The 16,519-nt window shown below is 36.2% G+C and overlaps 1 protein-coding gene across 14 annotated transcripts in view; it reads left to right on the top strand.

Annotated features, from left to right (window-relative positions):
* GPHN (gephyrin) overlaps positions 1-16,519 on the top strand; it is a 262,511-nt gene that overhangs the window by 239,623 nt on the left and 6,369 nt on the right. For 7 of the 14 annotated variants that reach the window (XM_085225013.1, XM_085225008.1, XM_085225011.1 and 4 more), the window contains 2 exons: positions 4,599-4,670; positions 15,062-15,149. In XM_085225013.1, the coding sequence (XP_085081139.1) occupies positions 4,599-4,670; positions 15,062-15,149 (160 nt within the window). Of the gene's footprint in view, positions 1-4,598; positions 4,671-15,061; positions 15,150-16,000; positions 16,176-16,519 lie in introns of all 14 variants that reach the window. The other 7 variants (XM_085225016.1, XM_085225019.1, XM_085225014.1 and 4 more) reach the window with 2 other exon arrangements.

Here is a 16,519-nt window from a genome sequence, read left to right as displayed (position 1 = left end):
CATTTTACATTGAGTAAATTTTTACATCTTTCAGGGAGCAGCACTTCCTATATACCGTAAGCACTGAAGCTAATAGGAAGCATAGTTGAGTATTATTATTGCCATAACAGGTCAATTTTCTAACGAGGTTGGAAATTCTGTCAGTCATATATAAGAAGCTAGTACTTAAGCATGAGAATTGTTTTGCATAGATAAAATTAGAGGTAAGTATTCCTATGTGTCATTTTAGCATATGAATCACTCAAAGATATTTATTTAAGAAAACAGCACATCCAGCTGAGGTGTGAACACAGTGACAGCTGCTTCACTGTGATACATGTGAACACATTCCAGCAGGGAATGTGAAAGGATGTAGGAGCACAGTACCTCCGCAGGTGGCTGCAGAACAGTTGTGTTCAACTTTAAAATGTCTTTGCATCTTAATTGTATGTTGTTATGTTTCAAACAGGCTACTCAAGTCACACTTCCATATTTTGTATTTTCAACTGTTAACCATTTTAACAGTTTCTGAGATTGTCATTGTTTCCATTCTCATAAATTGTATGTAGGACGCAGTATTTAAAATTAAAAACACAAGTCCAAAACACACAGATAAAATCTGCAGGTAAAATCATAAATGCAACCAGTAGGAGAAAAGAACAAACCTGGAAAATAGGTTTATAAGTAACATAGCAAAAGCTATGTTATATAGCTGAAGCTGTCTAAACGCCATTTTCTCTGTCTGTGGTCTTAACACATGAAAACCAAACTGTCTGAAGAACACACATCTCTGATTGTGTGAAATGGAAGATATTCCCACAGAACTACTACAAAAACAAAAAATATATGCAAAGTCAAAGAAGGGAGAACGCTTTTGATGTTGTTTTAGCTGCCGTACCTTGTGTCTTTGTCTGAATAACTTGTTAAAAGTTACAGATCAGCTGACCAGTTAAAACTGACACTCCAATGTACTTTTGTCTATTGTCTCATGTAGCAAGACCAGGTTAAAAAAGGCTTCTAATCTCATTTCCTTTTATTTGGTTCTGTGGAAACTATTGATAAAACAAGTGTTCATCTCAGTTCTGAGCTGTATAGCTCTACTAATCCAATGATCAGGATATTTTTGTGTCTGCCTTTCATTTCTGGTCTTCGTGTCCACTGTTTATTTAAAACTGTTGTTTAGCCGTAGTAAAACCTGCTATAGAGTGGGCCTCAAGTTTAGAAAGCCATCTTCCATTTTGACAGTTTTCTATGAATGAGAGATTCATTTTACTCAATTTGCCAAAGAATTTTGATGACATTTGCAATGAATTCAGTTTCCTCGTATGTTTTTACCTTTGAGTTCATTTTTCCCTTCTCTGCATTCTTTTCTCTTTTTAAATTTGCTTATCATCTTTTCTCAGAGACATATTAATAACATTAGCTGCTTCCAGCCACATTTTCATTTATGGGCTTGTGATTGCACAATGGAGATAGGAAGAATATCTTCTTCATTCAGAAGAGAAATCTAGGAAATTCACTTTATCTGCTCAGTTGCTTTAGAAACAATTATAAAATCAGCAGTGTTTTTTATGTTGTGTGATAAATTGGCATATGAGAGCTCGTCTGCATTAGAAGTTATTGTTTTCTCATTTATATACCTCTCTTTTGTGATACAGTAGTTGACACAGAGCTCGTAAGTGGCTGGTAAACTCCTTAAAAATCACCTTTCTTGTTCTGATATTACTATATGATATTCCAAAATACAATCTTTGAAAGAGTGTCTTCATGTTTTGGAAGGTAACTAAGACCTGACTCATTCAAGAATATAGTCTGCTTGAGTCTGCTTGAGTTTTGTATCTGTCATCCATAAAGAAGTTTAAGTCTTTTCTAGTAGTGTGGGTTGCATGTAATTACCAGCATTATAATTCAGATGGAACATCTGGAGTCAGGGAGAGAAGAGAGAGAAATTGCTCTAAAATTTTGCATGCAATATTGATTTGACATATATCATTATATGAGTTAGGATATGAGTTATAGGCAGAATTAATTCAGACACAGTATCCTAGCTTCTTCTCTGCACCGGTTTAATGTCTTTCTTGGGTACAGTCAAATACGCTTTGAATTGAAGTATAGATGTGTTATAATTCTTAATTTGATTTAACAAAGGACTGCAAGGAAAGGTCTGTTGTAAAAAAGGAAGTAATTCAAGTATTGTAATTTTTTTTTTTTGCTGAATTGGCTTGAGTTCTAGATCTGCTCAAATGATGGTGTTACGAAGTGTGGTCATAGCCTAATGAATCTAGGGATGCTGACTAGTGTTTTGAAGGTAGTTCAGAAAGTAAGGTCTACTCTTTCATCTGTCAAAAGAATATTCTGTTTTTCAAGCATAAACATTTAATTCTGTCACAAATCTTAATAAGCAGTAGGGCAAACCTCAGATACTTTGTCATATGTAACAAGTAATGTCATCTAATTCACATATTAGAATCGGGAAGCACAAAGAAGCATCTGAGCCAAGCCATAAGTGAAAAAAAGAACTTCATAAAGTGGGCATTGTGAGCCCAGGGAATTTTCTTTACTGGTAGGAAACCACATTGTGTGACACAAAGTAAAATTTACCCTGTAGAAGTGACTAGTGCTAGGCTAATGCAAAACTGTGTGTCATTCTTGTAATTGTCCACAACGGAGTCCTGGGCTTCTTTCTGAATTAGCTTTTCTAGAGTGACAAGCCAATATTAGAGCATGACACTGGACAACAAATAGATAAAGAGGACAAAATACAGTGAAAGTCCTCCTATATTTGCAATTGAAAGAACTTGGAACTGTATTTATTGGAGAAAAATAAAACCAGTTGTAATTCACTGTGGCACTCAGGCACATCTATAGAGTCAGATGACCTTCTTGTAGAAGATCTTTGTGACTACTTAAGTATTATTTAGATTTCACAGCTTGCCAGAAAAATTTCTTGATGTTTGAAACTGCTTTCCATAATGATGATTAAAGCAAAAGCTGGGATTGCCTATGCAAGTCTTTTGTATATCACTTCCTGAGACACAGTGACCATATACCAAGAATGAAAGACTGACTTTGTTCTCTGACAATGAATAGATGAAGAAATGCTGAACTGAAGCCATTTCAGAAAATGGCTATCTTAGGAAATCCAACAGAAAGAGACTGACAACTAAACTTATAACCTGAATACTTTTAATATTTTTCCATGACTGCCCAACAACTTTAGTAAGCATCTGATCTGAGAGACCTTTTCTGTGATGACCTATGAGGAGAAACCAGGCATGGACTTACAAAGGTGAAAAAGAGGATTTCAGACTCCACGTTAATAATGTCAGTTTGTATCCTTAACAGTATAACATAGTACAGTCATATTGGCCCAGTCTTGTCTTCACACAAAGACAAATCACAGGATCTTTGTGTGCAAAAATGTTATTTTTGAAATGATAAATTGCAGCTTTTATGTGCAAGATCAGCTGAGCCTGAGATGGGGTCTGGGGGAAGTTTTTAAGGCTCCAATCTGCTGAAAATAAGAAAGGGCTCAGGGGTTGCACAATGGCACTTCATCACTGAGTTCATTTCAACCTTGAACATTTTATTTTCATTTTTTAATACTGATATACATAAATCGTCATGTCAATTTTATTATTTTACATTTTACATGTAATTGTCTAATATTTTGAGACAATTAGAGAAATATCAAAGTCCTTTACTGCATAGAGAATATAAAAGTGCTTGTCTTTATCAAAAGAGTATAGAGTATATATTTCAGGTACCTAAAAATGATTTCTTCCCAGTGAAACTGACTTAGAAGAGGTATATGTAAAAGGAAATGATGACTTCATAAGAATAGAAATTCATAGCAAAACATTGTTTCAAATGTAGTCCTAACTATATTTTTTAAAAGTCCTGTAACTTTTTAAATTTGGGATGTTTTTTTCTAATCTTGCCTCGTGGAGTAGAGTAGCTGGATATGGAGCTTCTCATTAATGAAGTGGCATCCCTACTGACCATGAAAATGTAAAAATAAGATAAATACAACCCCTTTTCCTTTGTAGTCAAGAAAGTGACATTTAATATGCCCTGAGACCATTTTCCAGAATAGGAAGCCAGAAAGCTCTCTGCATTGTAATTTAATATACCACAAAGTGCTATAGGTTTCTATTTGCACCAAATTTTCTTTACTCCATTTTCCATTTTAGGCAGGAACAAGTAAAATACTTTAGCAGGGCCCTTTTTCCGTTACCTATGATCCTCCTTCCTAAATGTCAGGCTCTTTAATGCTTCATTTTGTTTTGCCTCGAAGTAAAGAGTAAAGAAGTATCTCCATAGCTTCTGCAAGGAAAGATGAACTACAGTGTTGGCATACCCAGTAGACTCTAACTTTTCCATAACTTCACTCTTCATCCATGTGAGAATCCTGTCCAAACTATCACAGAACTGTGCTCCCTTATAGCCCTCTCACTGTGTTGGCTGGCCTCACAGGGATGAAGTATTTCCCATGATTATTTTGAATATTTAGAGCTACCAAGGGGGACACAGCTGGACAGAGAGCATTACTTGCACCCCAGGAGCCTCTCTCCTTCCCAGGCTCTTTATTATACCCCTTCTGCTTCCTTTACCCTCAGGAAGCCAGATGTTTTTAAAGAAGAAGGGACACAGAGCTTCCAGAACTCTGCGGAGACAGGCCTACCAGATTGGTGAGCACCATTTTTAAAACACTTGGGACGTGGAGGCACATGCATGTTCACAGGCAGACTCGACTAGGTGTCTGTCAGTGCAGAGCTTTGAGCACAGATTTTACCAATGGTTGCCATAGAGGAGCAAGTGATATTTCATTCCGTCCGTTAAATGTTTATGCACCAGTGCATCCATGGCACCACAATGCTGATGGAATTAAATTTCTGTTAATAGCAAGAATGTTTACATTACTCATCAGTAGTAGGAGACACCTTTATCCTTAAAAACAGAGCAAATTAGGAATAAAACTGCTTGCAGCTATAGTGGAGTACAACTCTAGAAAAGTCACTGTTACGACTCTTCATTGCTTATTTTTCTGCATGCTTATTTTTCCATTACCATGCTGATCATCTCTAGAGCAGGCTAACTGGAATGTCTGAGAAATTTCTAAACAGTACACTATGAAGTTATATACTAGGTCTTATTAAGGGGCTGACAATAATACCTGTTAATTTACAGAATTTTATCTCCTATCAAAGGTAAGCCAAAGGGAGAGTAAACCATCTGTAATTTTCTCCATGAACAAAAATTTAAAATAGTTTCTATTGTTTGATCCATGTAGGAATTAAAAATGGGCAGAAAAGTAATGAAAAGCCTATTGAAGGCTAATAACTGAAAATTTCAGTCGTGAGGATTCTCACTGAGGTTAATTATCCTGTTTTTTATCAGAAAAGGTTGCAGAATTAAATTGTATGTATGTGTACAGTATGTATGCATGTTGTAAAAACAAGTTTCTGTACTTATTACTGAATCAATCTGTCATAGCCTTAGCCTTCAAAAGACTCGTTCTTGTTTAGCAATTGTTTGGTTATGCTGAAAACATATTGTCATAGATCTAGATCTTCCTCATTAAATTGACTATAGAGAACAGCTCACTAGCATCTTGTGCTGTATTCTGCATATCCCAGAAACTTAACTGCAATTAGCTTACAAGCACCTGTAGCTTTAAAACATTTTAATCTGATGTGTAGAACATGTCTGCCCTTATCAGAAGTGACTTGAAAGCTGGAATCTAACAGTAGCTGGTAAACTAGAAATTCCTTATACAATTCTGATCATGTATCATTACTAACAGCCTATCTAGAGGGCAGATACTAAATGAGTCTTTGCGTTCCTCTAAGCTGTGCTAGGCCAAATAAAAAATAAATAAATAAAAGCCCATTAAAAAAAAAATACCCTGCTTCTTGTAGCAGGAGCCAATGAAAAAATGTTCTTGTTTCTGAAGCAGGAGAAAACACTGTGGGCATTCTCTTACATGAAAAACATCTTTGTGCTTGAAAGAATATAGCCAAGTATTACAGATAGAAATGAAGTTGTAGTTTCTTCTGTTAACAGCTGTCAAAAAAAAAACCAGTTCATGTGAAACAAGATAAGTCTTTCTTCTGTTCCTTTTTTCCACTTAGATCTAATAAGCTATGTTTTATTCTTCTTTTAGAATTTGTATGTTTTAGTGTACAAAAATAACTGTCGTACTTCATATGACATTTCTTTAAAAACAAGTATTTGTTTTAAGACGTAGCTGACGACGAGGAAAACTTTTAAAAGGCCCTTTCATGTTGTCCCTGACCTGTGGGTTCCGGGTCAGTTTTCTCCTAAAGACAGACATTTTTCCACATGATTTTCCCAAGTTATGATTCTGCAAAAGGCAGTACTTTTCACAGAAAACCTTCATTTTGAGGCACTGTCTTTAGGGACTGCTTCTTTACCTATAGAAATAGAGTTGTGCCTACTGTAGTTCAAGGGCAATTACTCTAATTTACAGTGAGGATTAATTTAGCCCTTACACTCTTACTTAAAATTCAAGCTAAATCAAAATGGTAATAAGATAAGGAATTCCATGATAACTATGCCACCACGACACCGTGTGTCAGATATGTCTGCATAAGCAAATTCACATACTTCATGACTGCTCTGAGAGAGAAATAACTGCTAAACTGTATTCAGAGTCACCAGTGAATATCTGCAGTCATACCTACTGATGAGCAATGTCTTTGGCATTGATTATTGTATTGTGCAGTGTAATCTCCAGTCACATTATTTCAGCCTGACTAAATTGCTGAACATTTTCCACTCCAAAAGTAAAAATTTGTCAGTGAATCCATATAGACTAAGAAAGAAGATAAAATAGAAGTTACTGTCTTTAGTATTGAAATCCCATTCAACTTCCCAGAAAATCTAGTGAATTTCTGGTAAGTGTTGGAATTGAATCTCTAAGGTTCATTATCCTCAGCTAATAAAATAGCCAGGAATAACTTATTAATTAATGGAAACCAGCAGTTTGCAGATTCTTTCTTAACACACCACTCTGGACTTAGAGTGTTCAGATTCACTCTAAGCATCAGGTTTTTGTCTTCTGACACTGGGGAAATAAGTATCCAGAACCAGTTGCCCTAAAAAAAATGGAATCCTTTAACATTTTAATTTACATCAAGACAGCATTCTACCAGCAGCAGCACCAAAGTGCTCACTGGCTAGTACAGTGGCATGGCACCTGAACACCAGCAGCTACTGTCAAAAATGTGTTCCTTTTCTTTCAGTCTTAATGAAAAATATCACTGTAGTTCACAAGCATTTGCAGATGAATATACACAAGCAGCAGACAAATGTGATACAGATCCAGCCATCAATGATGTAATGCTTTCATGTAGGAATGTGCTTCATAGTGCATAAGCATCTGGCTTGTACAATATGGGGCCTTTTCCTGTTATATCCCTACTCCTATTTCTCACATCTCTGGTCTTTTGTCACTCTGTCATACATACGACTGGGACCCTACTGAAACAGTCCATGAAAGCAGTGGAGTAAAGTACATGTCATCCAGATATATTTAACAGATCTTATGGTAACTTCAATAAAATAGTTGAGCACTTCTAACCAAAGTCTTTTTGAGTTTGCAAATGTAAACATGAAAAAGCTAATTCTGGGAAATTGTATTCTTATTTACAGCAGCATCAATTAGAGCAACAGTTAAAAGTGAAAAAGGTTCTTTTGTGGTGCTGTCAGATAAGAAAGCTTTCATAGTCAAGTTAGACAAGCCAAGCACTATGGTAGTAATTCCAGCTTTCCTAACAAGCTGGCTTATATTCTTCGGAAGAACATTTTGCATCTGCCCAAAATGTTCCAGAGAAATACCCCAGAAGGAAGAAGGAAGAAATGTTATGAGAATATGATGGAATACATAGAAAATATTGAAACAAATACAGTTCAAGAAGAGTTTCTGTATGTTCTAACATACATCATCAAAGTTGGATCAGCTTCTACTTTGGAAAGCCATACCAGTCAAAACACAGAATTCCTGTTACATTCAAAATATACTCTACAGAAGTTGGCTTTAACTGGCTACACTTAATGTGCTATCTGTTCACTGTCCTGTGTCCTGCAAATTACTGGTATATAAAATATTCTCAGCCATGAGGTGACAAGTGGGTAACAGATTTTGTCTTTATGCCCAGCTGCATCCATCTGTTCATTTTGAAATCTGTCACCTCAAGTGAATGAGCGCAAGAAGAAAAACGAGTTAATCATAAAGGATCAAATCTATATCTTGTGTTTCCTCAAACAGAAGTGACATTGATCTCCGAGTACAATAAGTACCCTTGGCTTTTTTTCACTTGTTAAATTCTTTGTTGTTTTGGAGGTGTTTCTTCCTTTTTTTTTTTTTTCTGATATAAAAGTAGAAACTTTATTGGGATCTTTGCACACAAAAACAATTTCTAGAAGTTCTTATCATTGTTAAATAATTTTGAGATATCACCCTTCTGAGAGATCTGTTTAACAGAAGAGAGACCTCAAGAGATGCAAAACTAACACAAGCCACTATGGCACATGGATTTTTGAAGTTTGTGGTCAGCTGCTGTAGAGGAGCAGTTGATCTACTTTTGTCTTCAGCATGATTGGTGTAGAGCCACTGCTAGCACTTCTGCTTTCACTCTGTATGCATAAATCTCTAGCTCCTCTGTATCTTTGAAGAGTCATATTTAAAGAGGTGATTATTTCATCACATTAATGAAATGCATAAGATGCTTTCAAATGAAGTAAAACAGTAGGAAAGAAAAAAAAAAGCTCTGCCTTAGTAATCACAATGAAACACTTCTGCATGCATCATGGTGCATTATGGTGCATGCATCTTTTTGCATGTCCACTCAACATATTTATAAAGCACCGTGTTTTAAGGTTGCATGCGTCAGTTTAGCAAGTAGACTTTCCCAAAAGATCTGGATTTATAAAAGCCTGGGCTGGTGTACAGAAGAGTATGACTATCAAAAATGTTTCTTTTAATCATCCAACCACAATAGCTGTATATAGCAAAATACAAGGACTGGAAATGACTGTCAGATAATGAGGTTGTTTTGAATGAATGAGATTACCGTGGCGAGAACTTGGTGGAAATGGTCCTGGAAATCAGCAGTGAACTACAGATTCTCCACTGTCACAGTGGCTTGCTAAGTCAGTTCTAACTAAATGCCCTGATTCAGTTTTGCAGGGTTCATACATTTGCAGCAGAGCGGTAGGTGATGCAGCTCACAATTTCTTGTTAATTTGTTTTCTGAATTAAATGATAAAACTGAACAATTTAATTGCACGTATCTCAAACTATTGGTGTTAAGGGTTGTATCAAAGAAGAGGTTGACAGATTTATAATTAATAACATAAAGTGCAACAACGGGATCAACAGAAATGAATTAACAGCATAGATTTTATTTGAAAGAGAAAATTATACTGTAATTTGGAGTACTTCAGAATGGCACTTAAAACAGAATTCTTTGGTCCTGACTGTACTGTAGTTATTTTCTGATAGAAAGGAAGAAAATCTTGTATATGGTTTATGTCTTTTTTAATGAGGTTTGTATCATTGTCTAGTTCAAGCTCTTAAGCTCTCATGTATCTTTTCAATTCAGTGACAGCTCAGTAATCAAGTGCTGCATAACAGTTTTCCACAAACTAGTTTGATTATCAGAATTTGTCTTGAATATCGAAGGTGCTCCTATTCTGGTACACCACTAGGCTTCAAAAGTTCACTTCAAATTAATGAAACCAAGTGGCATGTCAACTATAATGTCGTCTATATATTTACCAGATTCTACACATGCTGCTGCCACTATAACAGTTACCCTCCAATTAATTTCCAGATTGTACTATTCATCTGTTTTATAAAAGTGAATAAAGAGGGCAGGAAAATAGGAGTGGTAAAATAGAAGGTCTGTTTATCAATTGACACAATTAGTGGAGAGTATTAAGATATATTTAATAGTACATTAAGTTATATTTAATAGTACATGAGCTTTTATGTAAATCTTTGTCTGCAGTTTCAAAAATGTGTGTACATGGCCTGCTCTGAAAGTAAAGCCTCCTATTTTATGATGCTGACCCACTATGTCAGAGGCAGATGTTGGTGGTATGGCAGTAGAGGTTGAAATCTTCCACCAATATTCCATTACATTTTGTTGCTGTGAAACAGATGACAGCAGAGGGGCAGTCTGACCAAATGGTGTCTGACATGGAAGTGTGGATGAGGCAAAAGTGTTGCAATGAATTCCTCCATCTGGAAAAAAATGGCACACATTGACATCCATTGAAGCTTGCTGAACATTTTTGGATACCAAACAGTAGATCTGAGCACAGTTAGACAAGTTGCATTCTGGATGGCCATGCAGATTTTTATGAGAGCAGCATGCAGGTTCTTGTTTATTGCTGGCAAACATGCATAGGTAATGGTAGTCACTGTTGAAAAGTAGTATTTTGTAGCTGAGAATTTGCTGTATCGAGTAGTGTTATTGTGCTCTTTGTATTGTTGTAGTTAGGAGGCATTAATTTCAGAGCAACCTACAAACATTGCTCGTATACTTGTGCAGACACAATCTGCTCTAGATGGAGATTTCTTCCTTTTTTGAGAGACAATTTGGGTTTGTACTTACTTATCTGTATGAATAGTTTCATAAACTGCATGTCACTCTTATAGAACAATTTTCTTCATTGTATTTACAGAAGATGCTGGGATGTAATCTGAAGCACACAGAGTATAGTTTCTTTAATCAATTCCATCGTGTTAGAGAAGCGCACACTCTTCTCTAGCACAATGTCACTCCGACTTTGAAAATCACCAAATGAAACAGAAGAATTTTGCCATCTGGAAATGAGACTTCCCATCAAACCTCCTTTACACTGATTAAGGCATTCACTATTATATTTGAGCACCTGTTACAGTCCTGTCCAGGGGAAAAAAAATAAATAAATAATACAAGAATAGCACTTTCAGAAGACATTTCTAAGGATTTATTGTAGTAAATTAGACCATTAGTCTGGCTAATCCAGTATCCTGGCCCTAGCAATGGCCAGAGTTTCAAAAGAAATCTTCTGAATAGTGAGTATTACTTCTCAGCTTTGTGGTGATTTGTCACAAGCCCATTAGAACAATCTTGTCATGTTATGCTCAGATATCAAAACTATTTTTTCTGTTCTTCCAGAAGTTAATAGTCTTCAGTTTATTGCATTTCCGTCTCAATATGGAGAGCTGCTCATTTTTTATGCAACAAATGAAATAAGAAGTCAGATCTTTTTATCTAATTATCAGATATTTGTTAGTGTGCAATTTGAATGATAATTCTCTCCATTAACTCCACTAATGCAAGGAAAATGTTTGCTACTGTGTTGACTGAAGATTACTCCACTCAAGAGAGGGCCTTGTATTATTAACTGCAGAGAAAGTAAAAATACCAGCGTTGAGTAGGATATAAAGAAGGTTCAAGAGACTTAAGCGAGAAAACTGTGCCAAATACAGAAAAAGAGAGATGCCTCTTGTAAAGACAAGGGATGAAATTCTCCATATGTATTTTATGGGGGAAAAACAACAACAACAAAAAACTAGCATAATCATTCAGTTTATTATAATATTTCTTATCTTTCATTTGGAGGAATCCAGTTGAATTTGCAACAAACTAAAGAGGATATACAGTGCTGTAGGTTGGAAGTAGCAGTAGATTTTAGAAATGTTTTTACATGTGGTAAAGAAGGAGATCTATTGTACAGGACATTCTACTGGAAATGACAAAAAAAAATTAAGTCCAGTAATCTTCACTTTTATATGGCATGTAATTTAAAAAAACCCTATGATTAACTACTCCAATGGTATGCTACTTTCATAAACAAAGCCTTCACCTGATTTGAGATTGGGCTTATACTGTTTTAGTTTCCTCCTTTGGTAAGTAATTTTATATTTTACAAATTTACAATTCAGAACATATTCAGTATATATGGAGCACTTCCATTCTATTTAACAGCAGTTAAATATAGACTTGTTTGCTTTATACTGTTCCTTTCACTGTTCTCAAACCACAACCAGAAGCAAGTACGCTTCCTACTTCAGAATTAGGATATCCTCAAACAAGTGGTCTTGCTTCCTATGAATAACCTTTAAATAATTAAGCAAGATCCAATGAAACAGCCTGGAGCAAACTCCAGATAAGATTCTCATCTGCATCACAATGTAGTGAGGAAACTAAACGTAAAACAGTCTTAACCTAAGACTAATGCCATGAGTATCTGGCTGTCACTGTGTTTAACGAAGGCCTATATCCACCCATATAAAGAATGTGTGTTCCCTGGAGCATACCAGCTTGCACCATCTTTGACAAGGATTAAGGAAGACTTGGATTATTGATAGATCTTTCCTATTACAAACTCTATAGTAATCTTAAGCAATATCTTACTGCATACAGAGTACTTCCTAGACCATCAGTATGAAACAATTGGTTCTGAACAGGACAACAACAGTAGCCAACAAGAGACTTGTTTTTTCTTATTGCCTTTGATAACTAGTGAAGATTTCTGCTGGTTTTCATGAAACAATCCTGAAATTTCAGTAAGGGCAGCTGAGAAAATGTTTCTGCTTCATAAAGAACAAAGAAGAAGATAGCTTTGTTTGAGTCTGTATGCTTTATGTTTCTCCCAAAGAAAATGGAGTTCAACCATTAATTTAAAGGCTAGTTAGAGCATCCAAGATATGCAGAAACCTAAAATAGCTTGCCATTTAACACACTATCCTGGAGTCGTCCCACGATGTGTGTAGTCACTTCTTCCTTTAAAAAATGGCAGTGTTTCATTATAGCTGACTGATTACAGCAAACACTGTAGCACTAGTAATTTGCCTTTCCTTCTACTGTAGCTTGTTGCCTACCTCTTAGAAAGAGATATACCTAAGGAGTGGATACATTAGCTTGCTCTACAAGTAATGTCTGCTATTTATTTTCGTGGAAACTTCAACAGGTACAAAGAGAATAATGCTATTTGATAAAGCAGATTCTAAGCTACAAAACACTCTTGTTCAACACAGTCTCTACCATTAGCTGTGCATTTTCAGCAGTGATGAACAAAAGCCTGCATGTTCCACTCCTCAAAATCTGCACTAGCGGAGGTGACCCACTGTCACTGCCACCACTGCTGAAACACACTGCCCACCATCTCACTGTGCTCACATCTACTGTTTGGGCTCCACAAATGTTCAGCAAGCATCAGTGAATGTCAGTGGTTGCCATTTTTTTCCAAATGGAGGAATTCACTGCCAGACCTTTGATTCATACACACTTCCACATTAGATACCATTTAGTCAAACTGTCCCTCTGCTGCCGTCTGTCTCACAGCAATAAAATGTAAGAGTATTGGTGGGAAGCTTCAACCCTGCTGCCATATTACTGATATCTGACATTGTAGGCTGACATCATAAAATAGGAGGCATTATTTTCAGAGCTTCCCTATTACATGGAAAAGCTATGCAGCATAATCACATGTGATGCCAATCGGAATGCTGCATAACTTACTGGAAATGATGGAGAAGAGGTTCTGAAGTCTTTCTGCCCGTAAGATGACAGAGGTGGAAAAAGCTTATGAGTTCTCTGGTGAATAGATTGAGTGTGCAGGTTTGCATGCACTTGAGTTACTTACTCAGTGAGAGAGTTATGCTTTTACCACATAAAATGTTGTGCATGCAGCACCATGCTAAGTACTGCATAAATCATATTTTAGCAAGGCATGGGCAAAGACAAGATGCTCAGAGGAAAGGCTTCCTCTGTCTGAAACCTATTGGAACACAGATTTTATTAGTCCCTCTGAAAGGTCAACCAGATCTTACACAGTATTTTTGGTTTTCCTGTTTCCAGTTCAGTCTCCAAAAGAACTGTGGTGATTCTATTTTGTATTGACATATAGCAGAAGTTAACCAAGTATAGCATACATGCCATTTGCAGCCTGAAAAGTCTTGATAACACATAAATGTAATTTATAATTGTAATGTGATAACTGAGACCTCGTATTCCAGATTAATTCCTTTGTACAGTCATTAGTATTACTGCCAGTTCTTTGAACATCATTCACATAAGGAATAGCCTCTCATAAAAACTGTTTTCAGGATCTGTGCTATTTGATGCTTTTGAAGGAACATGATATACAGTCCTAGCAATAGGTTAGCTTCTAGTCAGTTCACAAATGTTAAATGCAAAGTACACATTTAATGTCGTGTTGGTTTCCCTCAGCCTTCTTGTATAGTTTATGCTACAGAGTTTCTCCCCACATGCCTTTAAGCTTCCTGTTAGCACAGCACTCTTGCTAGATAGGTAATGGTAACTTGAAAACTACAATTTCAGTTTAGATTTTAAAAAAAGAGTTTTAAGACACTGAAAGTGTTGCAGTTAGTTTCTATCTTTCATCTTTACAATTATACTCTTCTTATGAAGAAACATGACAGATCTCTGCTTACTGTTTCTCATGAAGAATACATACTTGAACAAGATAGATTGTGGTTTTTCAAGATGAAGTAGATGTACAGCTGCCTTTGCTGCAGAGCCCTCAAGTGGAGGAGACAAACAAAGGATTTACTCCCACTTTGCACTGATGGAGGTTTGAAGTGGAGCCTTACCCCCATTTTTACACACATAAAATAAGTTAGGTAGTACTGCAGCCTGCTTGGTGGCCAGTAATTTTCATGGGTCAGGTCCCTCTGCATATACTGTCAGTTGACCTAAATCATCATTTGTACTGCTATCAGCTGTGCAAATGGCATGCTTTTATAGATTTGTATTGGTGTTCTTCAATCCCAACCTAGGCTATCCTATTCATTATACAAAGCTCTTAGGTAGAAAGAGGGCAACCTTTGTGGTGTCTGCTTAATACAGCTGTGGTTCATGAGCTGAATAGAGCAGTGTGGAGTCTTCAGAAGTATAAGATCTCAGTATTATCCTAGTTATGTTTCCTTTTTAAAGTGGGTGTGTGTATATACACCTATATCTGTGCAAAGAGATGCTTACACTGTAACTCATAGTAGCTGCGTGCCACTAATCTGCTTACCTCTTCTTTTCTGTAGCCCAGATGATTTACTGAATGCACTGAATGAAGGTATCAGCCGTGCTGATGTGATCATTACATCAGGAGGCGTGTCTATGGGAGAAAAGGTATGCTAAATTTAAGTATGACTTACTATAATATTTCTAAGAATTTCAAACCAGAGTCTGTCATCAGAGCTTCTGCTTTTGTATTAAAGTTTTCTAAAAAGGGGTCATTTTCTTTTTTTTTTTTTCTTTTTTTCTTTTCCTTCCTCCCTTCCTTTCCTTTCCTTTCCTTTCTTTCCTTCCTTTCCTTCCTTTCCTTCCTTTCCTTCCTCCCTTCCTCCCTCCCTCCCTCCCTCCTTTCCTCCCTTCCTCCCTTCCTCCCTCCCTCCTTCCCTCCCTTCCCTTCCTTCCTTCCTTCCTTCCTTCCTTCCTTCCTTCCTTCCTTCCTTCCTTCCTTTCTCTTTCTTTCTTTCTTTCTTTCTTTCTTTCTTTCTTTCTTTCTTTCTTTCTTTCTTTCTTTCTTTCCTTTCGAACATTTAAGTGTGAATAATTAAGAAAATAGCCTTCAATACTATCTTCATTTAATTTGTTCTTATTACTGTACTATAGTAGGCATAGAACAAAAGGGAAGATTCTTGTTCTTGATGTAAGTGATTTGCATTTTTTTAATTAAGGAATTATTTATATAGTTATGATGACAAAGGTGATAGGTTAATAGCACATGAAGACAAGAGACTTCTTTCTACTCTTAAAGCAGGAAAATGTAGGTAGAATAAAGCTACTTTGCAAGTACTTTGAAAAGCAGCTAAGTATATAAATAGTTCTTTCTTATTCAGTATATCTATTTTCTATATGTGCCAGAGCTGTATCTGTTACAAAAATAGTTTTATCACATTTTACTCCTGATAGTCCTACAGAGGCAATACATATGAGACACAATGAGCTGATATATTTGCCTTTTGAATCATTAACAGAATTGTTGATTGAGTTCCTGTTGGTAATCCCTGTGCCAAAACCATCAAAGAAAATAGGGATACACAGATGCTGGTGGGGCGTAGATGAACCTGCAGGACATTTATTAATCATGACTTATGCGAAGGAAAACTCAGATTACTTTTTGATCCCAGACTGAATCTGTGAGTTTGGCAGGTAAAAGAAACATCTCTCCTTTTATAAATTACAGATACTAAAGTCAGCCATTAGGAGATGACAAACATGAGTGCTGTTTTTGTCACTTTTCTGAGTAGAAATCATATTGTTGGATACATCATGGAAATGATTAACAAATTAAACCAGTGCCAATTACTTTAAATTCCATTATCCCTCTCAGTATTCCTAGAAAAATGTCAAAGGCCAAGTGCTGATCTTTAAATTGGGAGTGTGGTGACCTAGTACGGATATGGGAACTCTAGAAAGAAACTATATTGAATGAATGGTCTCACAGGCATTTACGCATTCTGGCTAACTTCTCCCTCGCCTGAATTTTATGCAAC

This window comes from Meleagris gallopavo, chromosome 5, assembly GCF_905368555.1.
Source record: "Meleagris gallopavo chromosome 5, MGAL_WU_HG_1.1, whole genome shotgun sequence".
In the NCBI taxonomy this organism is placed as follows: domain Eukaryota; kingdom Metazoa; phylum Chordata; class Aves; order Galliformes; family Phasianidae; genus Meleagris; species Meleagris gallopavo.
The sequence above is the reverse complement of the archived record's forward strand: the minus strand, read 5'-3'. Positions and strand labels throughout refer to the sequence as shown.